General features: G+C 46.8%; 1 protein-coding gene across 2 annotated transcripts in view; it reads left to right on the top strand.

The window, feature by feature from the left end:
• The window catches only part of SENP1 (SUMO specific peptidase 1), a 164,878-nt gene that overhangs the window by 52,098 nt on the left and 93,590 nt on the right, over positions 1 to 19,190 (top strand). Inside the window, exons 4-5 of one of the 2 annotated variants that reach the window (XM_085654535.1) lie at positions 18,139 to 18,208; positions 18,845 to 19,031. In XM_085654535.1, the coding sequence (XP_085510661.1) occupies positions 18,139 to 18,208; positions 18,845 to 19,031 (257 nt within the window). Of the gene's footprint in view, positions 1 to 18,123; positions 18,209 to 18,844; positions 19,032 to 19,190 lie in introns of both variants that reach the window. The other variant, XM_085654534.1, reaches the window with a different exon arrangement.

Genomic DNA, 19,190 nt, shown 5'->3' with positions numbered 1-19,190 from the left:
GCCGTGCTCCGCGCTCCGCTGGGCTTGTTTTTCTTTCTTTTTTTAAACTTCAAGCGCGAGGCGCGCGTGCGGCCAATGCTTGTTGGATTTGGCGGTTCCGCGCTAATCTGCTACATTGCTATTTTGTTAAGTTTAACGATGTGGTTAAATTGTATCTTTTGCTTATTTCAGTAACAGCGAAGTAACTTATTTTCCCGTTTAGATTGCTTTTAGAGGTTTAGTTATTGTGTTTGTAATATCTTGACACGCTCGCGTAGGTCTTTAACAAGCACACGTGGAACACCGAAAGAGTGATTGAGTTTTTAATCCTGCTCAGGTGGCGTGGCACGTGGTCACACTTCAATCTCCCGCTTCTCCCTGAACATTTTACGTGGGCTTCGAGAAACTGCGGACTGGTTTGTTTATCTCCAGAGATCTCTCTTGCATGTACCGCGCAAGTGTCGTTTCTTTGCAAGTATTTAGTTATTTTCTTGTTTAATACCGGCCTCTCTCATGAGAGTGTCCATTCACCCCTTGCAATAACTTGTTTTTTTAAACTTCAAGCGCGAGGCGCGCGTGCGGCCAATGCTTGTTTTCAGTATTTGCGCGATTTCCTGGACTTCAAACGTGTTCATTTGAAGCTACGAATTTGCTACAGCATATTTTATTCTTAGCTTGCGCTGCACGCACCCCTGTTAAACTATGCTAGAGTAATAGATGCAATATTTTAGTCCCCCCCCCCCGTTTCACTTAGGAAATTAGTTCAGCAGCTCCTGTTCGGTCTTTCACTGCAGTGGCTCATCACAGTCTACCGCTGCTCCTTCCATTCATTCACTGTTGCTGCATTGGATATTGTGAATCAGTGTAGCTCTCTGCTGTGGATATGGAGGTGCCCAAGAATGCCCAGGTGAGGTCATGCCCCTTGCAGGGGCTCAGCTGCTGGCTTCGTCCTTTTGACTGCGTATCGGCGAGGTGCAGGGACTCTCATTTTGTTCGCGAGAAATGGGTTGCAACTCGAAGCATGGCATAAACCTATGAGTTTAAAGGGATAAGGAAAGTTGCAACAAAAGTGAGATAGATGCTCGCAGCATGGTGTGCATATTGTTGTATATGACTGCCCCGTCCTTGTAGGCATTTTAGGGTCCCATTCCTAATCTCTCTGTATGTATTGTCATTTTAATACGCACAAGCGTTTTTGACGAGTGGTGTGAAACTTAACTTAAATATGCCCTCTGACAAAAATGTCTACCATATTTTCGATTTGTAATGCAGTGATTCGCTTAGTTGCACTCCGCTCTGATTTGCATGGGAGGTAAACGGGAGAAGATGGGGTTTCCCGCCACTCCCCTTAGGAAGTGTTGAAGGTGAACTAGCCGAGCACGTGTGCTGCAGAGCGCTCCAGTGGCTGCATTTTTTCACCGTTGCACTCGGGCGGTTCGAAGACCGATTTTTGGAAAGCTAGTCAGTTGGGCATTTTGGTGACACCGGGAGGCGTAGATTACCATAATTTGAGAAGAACTGACATTAATAGGGTAACACATGCATTTGAACCAACAGTGATTTTATGCTGCCGGTGACAAAGCCAAAAAGTCTAGCCTTTGCGAGCACCCATTTTTATGGTCTGGCTAGACTGTCGCCAGACAATTATGTGAGCATTGCTAGATAGGGAGGGGCGTTTGCTTCGCCCTCATGTTGAGAGTTAGCAGTATTTGGCATGTGTGTGCCACAAAAAAGTGCTTGCCCTTCAAACCACTGTGATCATTTTATTTATCCATATACCCGAGGTTGCATTTTTAGGGGCACACATATGACGTTGTAATGCTGTTGAAGTGTCTCAGATCGCTAGATATTTTATGTTGGTTTTCTTTGGCAGCACACAGATGGGAGGAGGCACTCATTAATGTACAACGATTTTTAGCTCTGGCTTGGCTGTGCAACTACCACATGGCCTTTTAACCTACACCAGTATTATTCTACAGTTCTTACCTTCCACACAAATATTTATACCATGCTATTTACTTGTAATATGTCATATTACCAGAAAATATTTGTTTAAAACCATACCTGTTGGCATAGCCAGTGCTTGTTTATTTTTTCAACTCTATGCAATATGCAGACGGTACATTGCACACAAATTGAAAACAATATGAATAATATAACAGTAAAAGAGTGGCCTAACATTCCAGTCCACACGCAAACCAGTAAAATACTGACACTCCCAGTACAAGATAGCAATTGGATGAAATATGCTGACCTATTGCCCCTTCTTGTATACTGTGCACAGAGACAACATGTAAACCACGCTGAAGTAGACTACTGAGAGAGAAACACATTTTTTTTTAATTCTGAAGTAAGATGGAAATAAAACATTTTAATTGAATCAAAACCAGTCATAATACCTTATGTGGTGATGTGTATATGATAAATATTAGCTGGAACCTGATTTCTGCGCAATATCGTTTATATGCTATGCAGTTTTATTAGCAAAATTTCAGGTTAGTGATAAGTTTCTGGCCATTTCAATGTAAAATGTCTGTCTGTATATGACTGTGTGCTCCCACATCATACTTTAGTAATATATTTATTAAAAGTGTGAATTTTTAAATATGAACGGAGAAACGATGCCTGTCCCCGTTTTGATGACCATGCTGTTAGCCAACATAAGAGGTAAGTCAGGAGTCGTGTACTATATATGAGGACTAGATTTTTATTATACATGGAGCAAAAGTTTAGTCTATTAAATTAAATAAGAGTTTATGGAGAAATGCTGCACTTTTATGTGATAACGAAGACAGACTTTGGCAAAGCCAATAGGTTTCACCTATGCAAGATCTATAGGCTGTGCATTGATTTTTTTTTTTTAGAGTGGGCTGCTGTGCAACAATGCTTAAAGAAAAAAACAAAGCGATATGACCTGTTATTTTTTTGTTGTTGTTATTTTTTAAAAAAAACCTTAAGCCATGTCTCGCAGCACCACTGCTCTAAGCACTCTTAACAGTTAAGATTTTATTTTGCACTACAAAACTCTTTTCTTTCACCATTGACATAGCCACCAACAATGCCTCAAACATAACTGTGACATAAACATGTTTCTTATGTCATTTAGGTGCTGTCAATAAGCATGTACAAGGAATCTGCATTGTACTCGTTGAGAGTATGTTTCCATCTTAAAAAAATCTAATTGAAACGTTTGAGCAAAAATCACAATTCAATGCTATCCCTCCGTTTCTAATTAACTGCAATTCAGTTAGAGCCTTTGTCACATTTAAACCCTCTGCGGAATTGCTAGTTACAGTTTAAAAACAACGTAAAAGTTGTAGAGTATACACATGGAGAGAAACTTTTTCTCGAATATCAAACTACTTCAGCGTTATGCTGCTTTATTTTCAGTCTCCCTTTTCCTTCCAGTTCACACTAGCTATATCCTTTTCCCTCCAAAATGAAAACTGTTGTGCTCCAGGCCCCGATCCGCCTTATCGTACTAACGTTTGCACGGGTGTGTATATATACACACACAGAGTCCCACAAGCAGCTGTTAAAGTCGTTGCTATGCATGTATCAAGATCACTTCAAGCTGTGATGCACCGCAAATGCAACAAGCATTGGCATAGCCAATAGGTCTCGCCTTTGGGACCTTATAAGTGTTTAGCCATGCAACAGTTGCATAACTAAACACTTATAAGGTGTCAAAAGCGAGACCTATTGGCTATGCCAATGCTTGTTTATGGTAGTGTGGGTGAGCAGTTTAAGCCTATCGAAGGGTAGTGCTAAGCTTTTGTTGACATACACAGAGGCAATAAATGAGACAAACGCTCAAGAATTAATCCGAGGCCAATGTAGAATAATAAGTTGTGTTTTTATGTAAATTTTGAAACCAAGAACTCTATCAAGTACTTTTTAAGTATCGATTTTAGCAGGTAAGTAAAATGTTCACTTGAATGCATCTTTACGCACAATGTTTTCCTATGGGCGATAAGATATGCATAGCATACAGGTACTTGCGTTTGGTTTCTGGAGGCCTCCTTCGGGACTTATGGTTGTAGGCAACCTATGTCCAAAGTACCACCAGCAGTTACTCGTAACCTACCCTGGGGTCGTCTGGTTGCAGAGGTGCTGGTTGTGTTGGTAGATGTGCACCCTACTCTGGTAGAAAGAAGGGAGGGCACTTAAAAACAGACTGCAGAGGGGGATTTTGGGACTAGTCTGCCTGCTCGGTTCAAAAGGGTCCTGGGGGACAAGGAAGCACAGTGGGCTCGAGCGCGGATTGGAAAGGTCGACTGGGCTCTGTGCACCTTGGAACCTTGCAGTCGTCTTGTTTTTGTGGTCGAGGGTGCAAAAACGGGACAGGTGGGCCACTCGGGAAGTAGTTCTCTGCAGTGCCATATCTCGGCAGGTCCTTTGTCGTGGTTTCCCAACTAGACTCTCATGGTCTCTGCTTGCTGCAAGGGATCCGATACGCCGGTTACTGGTCCTGTCCAGTTCCGGGTTGGTTTTGGTGTCCTCTCACTTGGTGGGGGTACAGATCTGACCGTCAGGAGCACAGGGTCCTTTACTTGGGGGGTGAGGGGGTGGGGGGGGCTGCTGCATCAGGCTGGCCCGAGGAGCGGCAACATGGTAAACCGGACTTTGTGTTTTGGGGCCTGCGGACTGCAGGGGAGTAGTTCCTCTACTCCAAGGGAGATTGCTTGGCAATTTGCAAAGGGCTGGCAGAATTCCGGGGTTCTTGGAAGCTGTTCAGCTGCAGTACGAGTGCTGGGTCGTGATTGTCGAGACTTAGTGCGTGACTCAGTTTCTAATTCCACCACAACTAAGATGGTGGAATTTTAAAAGTCATGTCCACTTCAAGTAGCCCACCTCAGGGGTCGTACTAGCCTGAGAGGGGGACACGCCTCCTAACTAGTTAATTTTCCCACCTGTCCTGGTGCCAAATGGACACGGGGCACAGGGTGGCATTTCCCCTGTCTGGGGAAGCCTTGGGTTGCATATCAAATGCCTTTGAAGCCTCATGCCATGATATGCTTATCACTTAGCCATCCTGCTTTAAGGAGGTGAAGCCTCCTCAGGCCAGAGTAGGCATTGTTTCTGCCCTTTGAGAGCGTGGGCTCTCACCTGCTGTGGGTCAGCACCCTGTCTGGTGTAGACCAGCCTGCCACTACAGTCAGTCAGCACACTATTAGTAGGTAGGTCTTAAGGGGGCACCTCTAAGGTGCCGTATGGGTGCATGTATTAAAAAATCCATCACTGGAATCAGTGTGAGCTTATTAATACGAGATGTTTCATACCAAACACCTCTAATTTTATTGAAGCCATCATGTAGTTGGGGAACTCGTAAACACCAGTGTCTAGCGCACACACTCGAAATGGCTTCCCTATTCACTTGCAATATCGAAGAATCAACTTCGATATTACAGGGGCACATCTGCTCATGCAGATACTGTAGGACGCAGAGTTTCTGTTGCAGTATCCCCCCCACTTTTTTGGCAGACTACTAATGCACTTTGATTTGATGTGCCCTGGGTCCTTGCCAATCAGGTTGCCAGGGTCTGTGTTCTTTCCCAAAACTGTACCTTGTACCCCCAATTGGCACCTCTCTGGCCACATGTCAGTCCCTTGTAAAAGGTCCCATGGGTACCAAGGGCCCTGTGGCCAGGGAGGCCTCTAAGGGCTGCAGCATTTATTGTGCGACCGTTGAAGGCCCTGTACCTTTACACACACTGCCATTGCAGGCTGCGTGTTTTGGTGCAGAACAAAGTAAAGAGTGGACATTGCACACATCCCTGTGTACCATGCCTACAACCCAATGCCCTGGCATAGGTCAGCTACCCCTCTAGCTGGGTGCACTATACCACTGGTGAGCGTGCAGGTGCATGAGCCCTGTACCACTACAGTGTCTAGACCAATTCTTAGACATTGTAAGTGCAGTAATGCCATTAAGAGCATATGGTGCTGGGAGTTTGTCATTACGAACTCCACAGCACCATAATGGCTTTACTGAAAACTGTGAAGTTTGGTATCAAACTTCTCAGCACATTAAACCCACACTGATGTCAGTTTAGGGTTTAATGAATAATGCACTCAGAGGGCATCTTGGAGATGCCCCCTGAAAAACGACCAACCTCTGGTGGGTTCCCTGACTGGTACACACGAGCCTGTCACCACGAGACATGTTTCTGGACCCCTGCGGTCGGAGCCTTCGCTCCCCGAGCACAAGAACCAAGCCTTTCCTGAGCGTAGGTGGTCGCACCTCCCCCAGGACAGGAACAGTCATCTGTGGCAGGGGTGCTTCAAAGGCCTTGCTGGCTTTGTAACGCGACCCCCAGCCTCTCCTGCTATCAGGAGCAGGACCCCTTCCTGTCTCCCCTCAGCCGGGAAAAATTAGCACAGCCCAGGTGGTGTGCCCACTAATGCCATGCAAGGTGAAGCCCACTCTTCAGTGCCCGCCATCTTTCAGTTGACAGGCACTCTCCAATCAGGATTAGGAATTATTCCCACTCCCCCCACGTGGGGTGAGCACACCAAGGCAGTGGTCACCCTAAGGTCAGTATCTCATTGGCTGCTGACCTCGAGAACCCTAAAACGCCCCCCAAATACAGTATTCAGGGGGCAGCCCTGAACCAAGAAGACAGATTCCCACAACCTAAGAAGAAGACGGACGAAAGAAGACGCCCAGCATAGGAGACTGCAGAGAAGAACTGACTTGACCCCAGCCCTTCCGGCCTGTCTGCAGTTTCCAGAGATCCTGCGCCAAAAGCCACCTTGTCCTGCTGCCAGCGACCTCCAGAACCCTTGGAGGGCTGATTGCCTTCAACAAAGAACAGATCTCCTATGAACAGCTGCTCTTTTCAAAAGAAACTCCCAAGACAGACTCTGAGCCTGCCGAGGACAAAGAAACCAGACGCCTGGAACCACCTCTGCACCCAATGCCTACTGCCCGAATTCAGGTGGCCAACCGGTCCCAGCGAGGCGCTCCAGAGTCCGAGTCAACTGTGGATTGACCCCTCCAGGACTCCCCGAATTCACCTGCAGCCTCTGCACTGAGAGCCCCCCCCCCCCACACACAACCGTAAATGGCCCAGTATGGCGAAATCCGACCTCAAAATAGGCTCCTGCATCCAGCTGCCCTGGGGCCTAGAAAAGAGAACCCGAAAGGGGCAACTATGTCCCTGAGCCCTCCAATTTACCTGCCCAGCTGTTGGTTCCTCCCGGAAGTGTACCTGGACTGAGCCTGCAGCCAAAATCCAAAAGCGTCGACTCCAATTGAAAACAGGGCACCCAATGCCAAAACAACACCTTGCACCCGGCTGCCCCTGTGCCGCTGTGGGTGCTCCTTGTGTGCTTTGCCCTGAGCTTAAGTCGAGAAACTGTGCTCCCACAACCTTGTGGCCTGCTCGTGAGCAGCCACCAACCGGAGGCCCTCTGTCCCCTATTGGATAACATTGGGCCTCAGCACTCTACACCCGGCTGCCCTAGTGCAGCTGAGGGTGTTATGTGCTTGCTTCCTCGACCCTGGGGGAACCCTAGTTCTAACCCCAGAATACCAACTCCCACAAACAAGTATTACCTGTAACCCGATAACTTCATTTCCTCCCATAGGATTGCATTGACAGCTTTTTTTTGAAAATTCTTCTAAGCGTGCAGTTGGTTTGTGTGAAAACTTGAAAAACTACAAATGTACCAAAAGTGAATTACCAGCCTTATGTCTAGGAAATGTCTCAGTGTGATATCTAGGCATATCACATTGATAAACAAAAGTAACTTAAAAAGTTATCCAAGAAGTAACAAGTATTGTAATCTATATAGTAACTGAAAAGTAATTCTGGTTATTGACTTACCTGTAAATCAACCAACTGCATTTGAATCTGTATTCAACTGTCATTAATTGCATAGATGTCGCAAACTATTATTTCACTTACCTGTACCAGGCCACGCTTGGTTCTAGAAATAAAATAACTAAAAAATAATTTTATACAAACCGGTTGGTCTGAGTTCACTCGGAGTGTGTGACATCGTTTCTTGCTTGAGTTGGTACAATAAATGCTTAACACTACCCTCTGATAAAGCCTTACTGCTCGCCCACACTACCACAAATAATGAGTAAGGTGCTATCTACTTTTACCTCTGCCTACCTTTAAGGTTCCACTGGACTCTGTGCACACTATACCTCATTTTGGTATAGTATATACAGAGCCAGCTTCCTACAGATATGTCCACACGTGTAGTATAGTGCACACTGCCTTAGGGCTGTAAGATCTGCTGTAGGGGTGACTTAGCTATAATTCATGCAGTGTCTGCAGGCATGGCACTCGGGAGGTGTGCCATGTCGTGTCTTCACTTTTCTCGGCACCATCGCACGCAGCCTGCAATGGCAGTTTGCATGTTGGTGTTGAGGGGTCCCTTAGGGTGGCTCAATACATCGTGCAGCCCTTAGAGACCCTCTTTAGTCTCTTTGCCCTAGGTACCAGGGGTACTACTTACTAGGTATGTACAATGCGTGCTAAAGGTATTGCCAACGGGGAAGACAATTGTACAGTTTTAGGGAAAGAGATCGGGAACTGTGGACCTGGATAGCAGAAACCCAATGCATTTCTGTAAAAATCTCATCCGATACCAGGCAAAAAGTGGGGGTGACAATGTCAAAAAGAGGCACCTTTCTACACCCATGCATATTTGTAAAACGTTTTAAGGGACCCAAGTAACTCTGCCTGAAAATGATGGCACGCAAGTCTTAAATCTCCCAACGGTACCTGCAAAAGTATATAGAGATAAATGATATGCTTACTTGTTTTAATAAACTCATTTTGTGTTTTGAGACATAGGTACAACAACAAAGTAAAGTACAATAACCTTTCACCACACCACTCCTTCTCAGATGCTCAGGAAGGTCAAAGTGGATCACCAACCGTGGGGGGTGGGGGGGGGGGGGGTCACGCCTCAAGACCAAACCGTAGTATTCCCCCCCACTCCTGACAGTATAAATCGGCTCCTCCTGTTTGGCACACCAGTCCATTCCAGCCCTCCACTTGGTTAGTGTTTGGCTTGTTGACATTTCCACTTGAGTGCAGTGTACCTCTTAGCAACCATTGTAGCTATGCCCATGAACGTCCAGTCCCCTCAAGACCCCCTCAACCTCATTTAGGAGGCGCAGTAGGTCAAGTTTAGGTGTCGGCTCACTCGATCGGCCTAGACCTCAAGAGAGACAGTGGGCCATCTGCTGCCAATAATATGCCACTGAAGAGCACCGCCACACCATCTGTAAGAAATCTGCTTTCAGAAGTGAGCAGCGGAGGCAGTGAGGTTTGGGGACAATAAAAAGGAAACTGCCTGCCTGCTCTGATAAACAACAAAGATGTCACTCCTATATTTTCTATGGCGCTATTAAGTCGCAACTGAGCCTTGTGATTCCCAAAAACACTCATACCACTATAATCATTTTTTTATCTGGAAAAACCATTTATTTATTCAAAAATATATTTGCTTTCACCCATATGGTAGATGTATGCAACTGAAACAAGCATTTGCAATGCAATAGGTCTCGCATTTTCAAGAGTTTGAGCTATTAGCATTGTAAATGACAATGCCTTTTATTTGTTTTGAAAACCTGCAAGCGGTGCGTTAACGCGCACTTTGGGCTTATAGTCCTTGCTTACGAGAAGCAAGGCTGGCAGTAAAAGAGGCGCAGTTACTGCCACCCTCGCTTCTCATAAACAATGACTAGAAGTACAAAGTGTGTGCTTACGCTACGCTTGCAGGTTTTCAAAACACATTAATAAAAGGCATTGTCATTTATAATGCCAATAGCTCAAACTCTAGCAATTGCGAGACCGATTGCATTGCAAATGCTTGTTATGTCGTGTACTTTGGGCTTTTTCAGACGGGCCACTTGGACAGGCTCGCCTGTTTTCCGTGCGTCGCAAAAGGTTTCTTATCTTTATGGGGCCATGTGTTTGAAACACATGGCCCCATAAAGACAAGCTCCAGCGCGATCCTCTTTCGCTTTCGGCATTCCTGGGAGAAAATCCTGTTTGGATGTCGGTACTTTTTTTGTTTACTTATTTATTTCTACGTATTTCTGAGCGTACTATGCTTCTTTTGCCACGTGTGAAGGCGAAGAACCATCTTGCTCATAATTGTATTTAATGCGGTATAGCCAATGGCTGTCTACAACAGAGGGGTAAGTGTAAAAAAAAATAAGTCATTCTCCAGGTACCAGAATCGAACGAAATACCTGGGCCTGTATAAACTACTCACTCGTGACATGGGGAATCTTCGGATTTGTGGTTGTAGGGGAGTGGAAGAGCTGGCTTGTATCCCACCGATGCATTTAAAATCTGCTGTCCTGCTGTTTTAGAAGCAGCTACTGCATGGGGAGCGCTTTGATGTCAGACCGCCAGGCCTCGACCAGTGCTGGCAGATTCTTTCCCATCTCATGTGCCTGGCATGACTGACTCCGTCCACCCCATCAACCTCTCAAAGGTACGGGCCTGTCGAGAAACTCGCCCTTTTGCCTAGTGACCTACCCGTTTCTGGCATTGCCGTGGTCCGAGACTGGAAGAGAGAGACTGGTAGTCGGATGCCTTAAAACATGAGTAGCAAAAGCGGCACCTTTTTTCAAAGTGTGAATTTCACACATGTCCTTGAGTTGTGCGGTTTCCACTAAGGAATTTATTTATTTATTTATTCCATTAAATGTGGGTTCCTGCGGTTTCGGCTTCTGGGCGACTTCAGTATAAAACGGCCCTCTTCCAGCTTGCATTAATCGATTCACAACTCTTTTGTGGGGTAGTTGTGTGCATAGCAGTGTGGCTTACATGTTTGGCTGAGTAACGTTTTTCGTGTTATCGTTTGCATGACAGAGGACGGCAGGGAATCAGAAACGGTAGGTCTGTGTTTATTGTAACTTTAGATAAACCATAAATCTTGGAGTGCAATGTCAGTGTGGGAGCGGCGTGCGGGGCTCTGCGCGGTCCGTGTTTATGATAAGGCAACCAGGCAAATCACAGGCGCGCGCGCGCACACACAGTCACACCATCACACAAGCATATACCTACACGCGGAAACTCTCGAAAGCATGCAAGAGGATCAATACGCATCTTCGCAGAAGCAAGGCTACATAAAAAAGCGGCTTTGAACATCTTTTGGAAAGAACGGGCTTTGTAAAAGAGTTCTGGTGGGACATTATGCGCAAATTAAACTGCTCTAAGGGACTGCCAACCATGGGGTTCACGCAAACTTTGTAGTAGTGCAGTATCTGTGAACACGGGCACGTGTGTGAAAGAGGAAGAGAGATTTAGAGAAGTGGGACGAGTGTGTACTCGTGAACTCTTCTGTGCTTCACCAAATATGTTCTATAAAAATGTTCAACTCAACGATACAACGCCTCACCTCGCTGTACTCAAATCAGATTTAAAACAAGCAAGAAGGGGGTGGCAAATGGTGTGCACTTTGATGTCCTCAGTGGCCGCGCGGCTCACTGAGGACATCAAAGCGAAAGTGATCAGGCAGTGCTTTTCAGGCTGCCAAATGGTGCGCGCGCCCGGCCGACGCACATGCACTGTATTTGGATGCCTGAAAAGCCACTGTTTGCACTTCCAAAACTCGCTTACTATAAGTCTCGCCAGAGCAGCGCTAAAGCGCTGTCTCAGACGAGACCTAAAAATGCACTTAACTGCTCCGACGGTCACTCCCTTCCTCCCGATCCTCGCCGCCTGGACGTCCAGGAACTGCTGCACACTGCGCAGGCTCCCAGCTCCCAATTCCTGCGCTGCTCATATGCTGGGAATACTATTCCCAGCATGCGAGAAGCGCTGGGATTGGTCTCGGCACCGAACTGAGGCGCTCATACATAGACTGGGAGCCTGTGTTGGTTTCTACACTCAGCTGTACAACGCAACTAGGTGGAGAAAAGTCAAGTTTACGGAATGCTGGACAATGCAAACATTCACCCCCAGTCACAAGGATCTGGATTTAATCCATCATTCTTTTGCTCACCACACCACCCCAGTTTGGACCCAGCCATATGCAAATCAGTCTTAAGCATTCCGTCCATCAATTGTTTCTTTTGCGTATGTCGCCTTAAGTGGGAAGGGTATGCCCAGATGTTGGTCCCGTGCTCACTACACCACTGGATTCAAGCTAGCCTGGCTGATGAAGGGTGATGCCCTGAAACCCTGTCCCAGGATGCTTGTCTCCGGTCCAGAGAGTACCTGGCTTGGCAGTTTGGGCTGGACTGTTCCCACAAGGAACAAGGTCAAGACTGATTTGCATATGGCTGGGTCCAAACTGGGGTGATGTGGTGAGCAAAAGAATGATGGATTAAACCCAGATCCTTATGACTGGGGGTGAATGTTTGCATTGTCTAGCATTCCGTCCATCAATTGTTTCTTTTGCATATATACATATATATTTAGGCACACATTTACAAGCCTAGCTATACACATAAAGGTACATGTCATATTTACAAAGCTATGCATAAACCGGGATAGGCCAGGCATAGAAGGCAAACTCAATGCTTTAGTCCTACTTTCATGCCCGGCCTGTCCCGATTTTTGCTTCTCAAAATCTGGTCACCCTACTCGGGAGAAGGAGGCGGCACCGTCAAAGATCGTGGCGCAGGCGCCACCAGCGCTAAAGCCAGGCCTGGAACTTCGCACGTGCAGTGATTATCGTGTTGAACGTGCCACTCACGTGACCCCTTTCTTCCGGTCAGGTTGGGGTGCAGTGCAGGCAATCTGGTTTTGGCCTGGCTTGGCCACTAAGTACGTCACGGCAAGACAGGGCACCAATGGGCATCAGGCAGTGAAGGAAAGGATGGCTGGGTAGAGGCAGTCAGAAAGGGAGAAGTAAGTGACAAATGAGAATAAGACGGCCGGCGGAGAAGAAAGGGTTACGTGGAGGGGAGTTGTGTCAGAGAAAAAATTGTCAAAATAGGGGACGAAGAAAATAGAACCGAAGTAGAGGAAAAGTGTCAGAAAGGGATGAGAAAGAAAGAAAGTTGAATGGTGGCGTAGAAAGCAGGGTGAGTGATGGAGTGAATAGAAATAGGGACAGAGAAGGGGGGGGGGGGACAGCGGACAGCAGAAGAGGGGAAGACGAGCCAGAAGGGGAAGTAGGAGAATGGTTGTAAATATACCGGTAGCTACATTTACCTTAGAGGGAAGGGAGTCTGGGCTTGGGCTCAGCAAGGGAGCAGTACGGCTCAGAAGTAGAGGGCCCGATAAGATAAAGAGTAGGAGAGAAGAGTCAGAAAGGAAGGGGTTAGGCGACAGGAGTAGAGCAATCAGATACATAGATCAGAAAGAGAGGAGACGTGGAAATGAGTGGAGGAAGGGGTAAGGGCTGTCAGAAGGAGGCGGCGAGCGACAACAAGAAGAGCATACAGGGAGAGCTGAGAAAAAGAGGGCAGGGTGGAGGTGGAAGAAGAGAGAAGGGCGGAGGTGGAAGAAGAGAGAAGGGCGGAGGTGGAAGAAGAGAGACAGGTGAAGGTGGGAGAAGAGAGAAGGGTGAAGGTGGCAGAAGAGATAAGGTGGAGGTGGAAGAAGAGAGAAAGTGGAGGTAGCAGAAGAGAGAATGGTGGAGGTGGAAGAAGAGAGAAGGGTGGAGGTGGAAGAAGAGAGACAGGTGAAGGTGGGAGAAGAGAGAAGGGTGAAGGTGGCAGAAGAGATAAGGTCGAGGTGGAAGAAGAGAGACAGGTGAAGGTGGGAGAAGAGAGAATGGTGGAGGTGGAAGAAGAGAGAAGGGTGGAGGTGGAAGAAGAAGAGAAGGGTGGAGATGGAAGAAGATAGAAGGGTGGAGGAGGAAGAAGAGAGAACGGTGGAGGAGGTGGAAGAATAGAAAAGGATGAAGGTGGAAGAAGAGAGAAGATGGAGGTGGAAGAAGAGAAAAGGTGGAAAAAGAGAGACAGGTGGAGGAGGAGGAAGAATAGACAAGGGAGATGGTGGAAGAAGAGAGAAGGGTGGAGGAAGAAGAAGAAAGGAGGGTGGAAGAGGTAAAAGAAATACTATGGGCAAATGGAGGCGAGCGATCGGAGGAAGAGGAGAGAGCCACCAGAGTGAGAGCGCAGAGAGGTCAGGGGAGAGCGGCATCGGGAGCAGAGGGATCAGAGCGGGAGAGGAGGATGAAAGGACAGCCAGACAGTTGATGGTTTTGGCTGTAAATAGACCGGGGGCTGCAGAATGTGTCGGAGATGAAAGGAGCGGCCGACAGCTCGCAGGAAAAGAGGTGGGTGCTGCTGGGGGGAGAGGTGCGTGCCGCGGAGGGGAGTGCTCTGGGGCTGCAGGGAGTGGCCGCGACAGCAGAGCGCTCGGCAACTTCAGAGGGAAGAGGAGAGCAGGCTGAGGCTCTGGGGGGACGGGAGCAGCCTGCCAGTACCGGCCGGGAGGAAGGGGCTGCACCGGGCAGAGGCAGAGGAGAGCAGCCCGTGGAGCGGCAGAGGAGAGCGGCCCGTGGAGCTCAGGCAGGACGGCAGCAGCCCGCCAGGACTGGAACAGAGAAAGGGAGACTGTGCAGCAGAAGGGCAGGACCGGTGCAGGAACCCTTCCTGCAGCGCTCACACGCGTAGGAGGGAAGGAACCCGCCTTCTGCACCAACCAGACCTCCCTCCCCCAGGACCTGCAGCTTGGGGCACCAGCATCCAGGACTCAGCAGCCCTGAGCACCAAGATCAAGGACGGGTCGGCTCAGGACACCTGCCTGCAAGACGAGAGCAGGTCACCTTTTTGAGGACGCAACTACCATCAACATCCCTCCTTTATTAGGGCATCGACCTTCAGTACCCACAGTGCCCCCAGGACCTGCTCAGGGCACTTGTCTCCAGGATATACCACCGCGGTGCGCGCGCTGTCACTTCAGAACCCACCAGTCTCGAGCCACGGGGGCGAGGCACCTGCCTGCAGCGCCCACCGCACAGGCCGTCGGGAGCGGACCCCCCAATGCCCGGCATCCCGCGGGCGGCATGGGCCAGGCGAGGAGGGAGCCAATAGCCAGAGCCCTGCGCGCGGGGCTGAGCGCGAGCCGCCGAGACAGGTGAGCTGCGCCCGCGGGGATGGGGACGTGCGGGGAAATGAGGGGAGACGGGAGTTTGGAGAGAGAGAGAGAGAATGCGTGTGATGGGAAGCGGGCAGAAGACACCGGAGAGAGCGGGGCAATAATAGCTGTTGTTGGGATGGGGAGTGAAGGTAAGAAGACAGCAGAAGCTGCGCACCGAGCGGTCCGTGAGGGGGCGGAGGAGATCCAGAGCACACGGGTGGGCAAGAGAGAGTCGGGGCCGGGTGTCGGGGGCGCACAGACGGAGAAAGGAAAGTTACAGAGAACATGAAAACGGACCGGCCCTGAAGCAGGAGCGCCGAAGACAGAGGCGAAGACACCGAGGAGAGGTTTGAGAGAGGCAGGACTGGGGAGGCAGGTGAAGAGAGAGGGCCGGGAACGAGCGGGCAGGAGGAGAGAGAAGGACACACTGATATGAAGGGAGGAGACATACTGAAGAGAGAGGGACCCAGACAGACAGGGGATGAGCTGAGATGCAACAACTTCTACAATGAGGACGAAAGTGAAACTGCATACTGGCTTGCTGAGGGAAGGGAGACAGGAGATGTGCACGCCGCGTGGCTGTAGGCGCGTACACCAACTCAAATCCGCCGAGACCATGCGCGTGCCCATCTCCTGTCCCACTTCCGAGGCAAGTCAGCAACAATAGATCTCGCTGGCGACAGCGCTTCGCGCTGCGTTCGCCAGGCGAGACCTAAAAACCTTATTCGTGTTCATATAAATAAGAAAACAATGATTAGAAGTACATAGATCTGAATATTCATCGAACTATGCATTCTTTCTCTCTCAATCTCGCATTTAACACCCCATTCACCATCATACTCGCACATCTTAATTCATACAACAAGTATCGCCAACCATATTAAATGAATAATTTATTAACCGGTATAAATTATCTACAGCAGAAAAATAATCAATTGTATATTACATCACATTGAAAAAATAATTTCACAAATGACTAGTGTAATGTTCAGCTGATCCTGATAGTTTTGTTAATCAACTTCCAAGGTCTTTGGGTCCAATTCTTGGTAAACGTCTATGCATTTCAGTCCGAGACCCAATAGGCAGTCACACCTTCATCAGGGCACCAACGAGATAAAATCGAACCAAAGGAGGAGTTTAGGGGGCATGCCAGAGGGAGCACTACCAGAATAAAAATAGAATCACAAAAATGAGGCTCTCATAAAAAAACAACTCATGTTTAATAGAGTAAGTGTACTTGGACCCAACAACCCGAAGGCTGGACAACCAAAAAGCTGCGAAAGACAAAGTGAAAATGGAATCACCACTGAGTCTACCCAGTGCAGTATGTCCAATGGAAAACTATACACAGACCAATAGAGGGAGTGGCAATGGAAAGTGGATGTAGAACCCAAAAGGAAAATGAGGCCCGGCTAGATACTACAGTAATCAAAACACAGCTAATAATCACAATTCAGGGGCCAACAGGTGAGCAATGACGCACAATCTATGTGGGTCTCGCCTCTAAAGGGAGGGACCACTGCAAGAAAGTACATATTATGCGACCCAAAATGAGGAAACCAAAAGCAGGAGTACAGGGCCAGGTATGCTAAGCTGGGATGATAATCATAGTGGTTCACCTAAGAACATTAAATTGTGACTTACCTGAATGCCTTCCCAGCTATTCCAGTCCAAAATGGGGCAACAGCACGTGCTGAGACGAGTCTTCCAATAAGAGGTAAAGGAAATGGAGATCCTCAGTGCTCCCTCTGGGCTGCCCCCCTCCTTGCCCTCGAAAATGCATATTTTGATGAATATTGAGAACTATGTACTTCTACTCACTGTTTTCTGATTTATATGTATATGACTAAGGGTTGGTAAGTTGCTTACATCTACCATATGGGTGGAAGCCAATATATTTTCTAATAAATTAATGTTTTTCCAGATAAAAAAATTATCATAGTGGTATGAGTCTTTTTTTTTAATCACCAGGTTCAGTTGCAACTTAATAGTGCCTTAAAAATTATAGGTGTGACACCTTTGTTGTTTATCAGAGTAGGCAGGGAGTTTGTTTCCTTTGTGTTTTGCATTTCCACTGTTCCTGCCTCCTTATTCTAGTTCCAGGGGCCCTCTTCTTTGTGGGAATGTTCTGGGTGAATGCCTGCACGCCAGAGGCTCCGTGGCGTGTTATAAGTCCTGTGCAGATAGTGTAGTTGTATATGTTTATAATTTATAACCACTCTGAAGTATAATGTACAGAAAGCAAGGAGGGTTTTAGAGCAGAAAAAAAATATTCTTATAACTACAGACTTTTCCATAAAGAATTCATTTGTGTAAGGGTTCAATTTTAGGAAAGAAGTGTAGTTTAATGCAAAATCTGAAAACACCTGCCATTGACCAAGCCTCTGGTGCGAGATTAGAGAGTCAAGCTAGCAGGATTACATTAAAGAGTATGTCTAGAATTCCTAACGGTTACAAGGATCTACACATTTGCCAGGTACTAAGTAGAGTGCTTGAATATCCCCTCCCTTCGGTTTTTGCAGGGATGTGAACACCATGAAGTAATCTCCTTAAATGGACGAGCTTCGTCACTTGAGTCAGAAACCCTCTGGTTCTTGTACGAGTGGTAGCACAAGCGCAGTGAAGAAAAACATTCCAAAGGGTTGTGTTGGAGTGATCTTCTCTGCTTATTGTGAAAAGTGCTGTCTCTAGCACTCCCTTTCTAGATAAGCTACCCAGTGCATCATATAGATTATGTGCAATTTGGCTATCTATATAAAGAAAAATGAACTTGGTAATAGTTATATTTTGTTGTTCTGTGAATGTGTCAATTTATGGAACGAATTCCAAGTTTCTAACTCCAATTTGTTAGTTAGATTTGAGCTCTAATGCTTTTATTAAGGCATATTGGTGGTGTTAAAGTGTATTCTTGGTCTTACCACATTGTCAATTTCCTGTGATCCCTTTTTTCATATTCTCATGTTAATGTTAACTTTCCCTTACATTGCATTTACTGTTTATTCTGGATTTCTTTCACAAATTTAGTGCCTGTTCATTCCTTGAGTCTTTACAGCTACTTTATAAATGCAATATTGAAAGAAATAGCAAATTAGTTTTGACCATGCTTCTTCTTAACTTTTAGTTTCTTTTTCAAAAGCCTGCCGCAATGGACAAAGCTTGTGCGTTTCCAGCTCTAACTAGTCTGTGCTATCCCCAGTTTCGAACAGGTAAAAAATTTACTTCTAGGGTTTTTCAGTGGAAATTTGTATTCTTTGTGTGTAAAATAATTTTTTTAACTGTTCCCACTTTCCGGTCATTGGCCAAGAGACATCTTTGTACTAATGCTGTTGTGCAGTAACCATTGGTGTTCTGGGGCTAAATATGCATGGAATCCTTATGCAGTCTCTTAGGTCTCCTGACAAATGTTTGCAGATTCATCTCCGGTGTCTGGAATGGTGAGTGTAGGAGCACATCAAATCAAACTACCTTAAGATGGTAATCCTTTCAAGTATGGGTGTTCACTTCCATCATGATTAGTGACTGCTTTACTGTCAGAATAATATCTGATATGTAGTCATCTGTTTTTTGCTAAATGCAGCAGTCTGTTTTGTTGGAGCAAGTCCATAAAGCTCCTACCCGGGTCTGCGGAAATGTGGATATTTGAATGTGAGCCATCTAATAGCAAGTTTGTTTCATTGCATGCTGTGAGCTGCACCTGTTTCCACATTGCATGAAGCACTGTGCATTAAGCTTGTGGCCAGTCGTGTTGAAATTGAGCTTTGCAAGTCTACAATGTATTATCTCCCTCATTTAGGCATTTACTTACTCGCGGGCTTGCTGATTTCTTTTATTCTCTTATAAAGGAATGTCTTCATCTGAAAGCTCCAAAGCCTCCGGTGATAGTGTAACATTACGGCCAACTGCAAAGGTCATTGTTGACAAGCCTACTGCCAATGGACATACAAGACACCCTGTTCACGCTGTTTATACTACATCACAAAAACCAAGGCCAGGTAGAAGCTTGTACCTCGAGAGTTGGAAAACACCAAGGTATGCAGTTCTATCCTTTAGCTCTTTTTTTTAAACATAATGTGAAAACTTGAACGTATAAGATATTTTATGTGCGCGTTTAGTGCCTGACTTCAAAAAATGACTGCTTGAAGACCGATTCGAATTGCTTCCTAATGTCCATTCTGTGTACTTGCAACC

This window comes from Triturus cristatus, chromosome 4_1 (assembly GCF_964204655.1).
Source record: "Triturus cristatus chromosome 4_1, aTriCri1.1, whole genome shotgun sequence".
NCBI lineage: Eukaryota > Metazoa > Chordata > Amphibia > Caudata > Salamandridae > Triturus > Triturus cristatus.
Note: the sequence above shows the minus strand (reverse complement) of the source record. Positions and strands in the feature narration are given on the sequence as shown.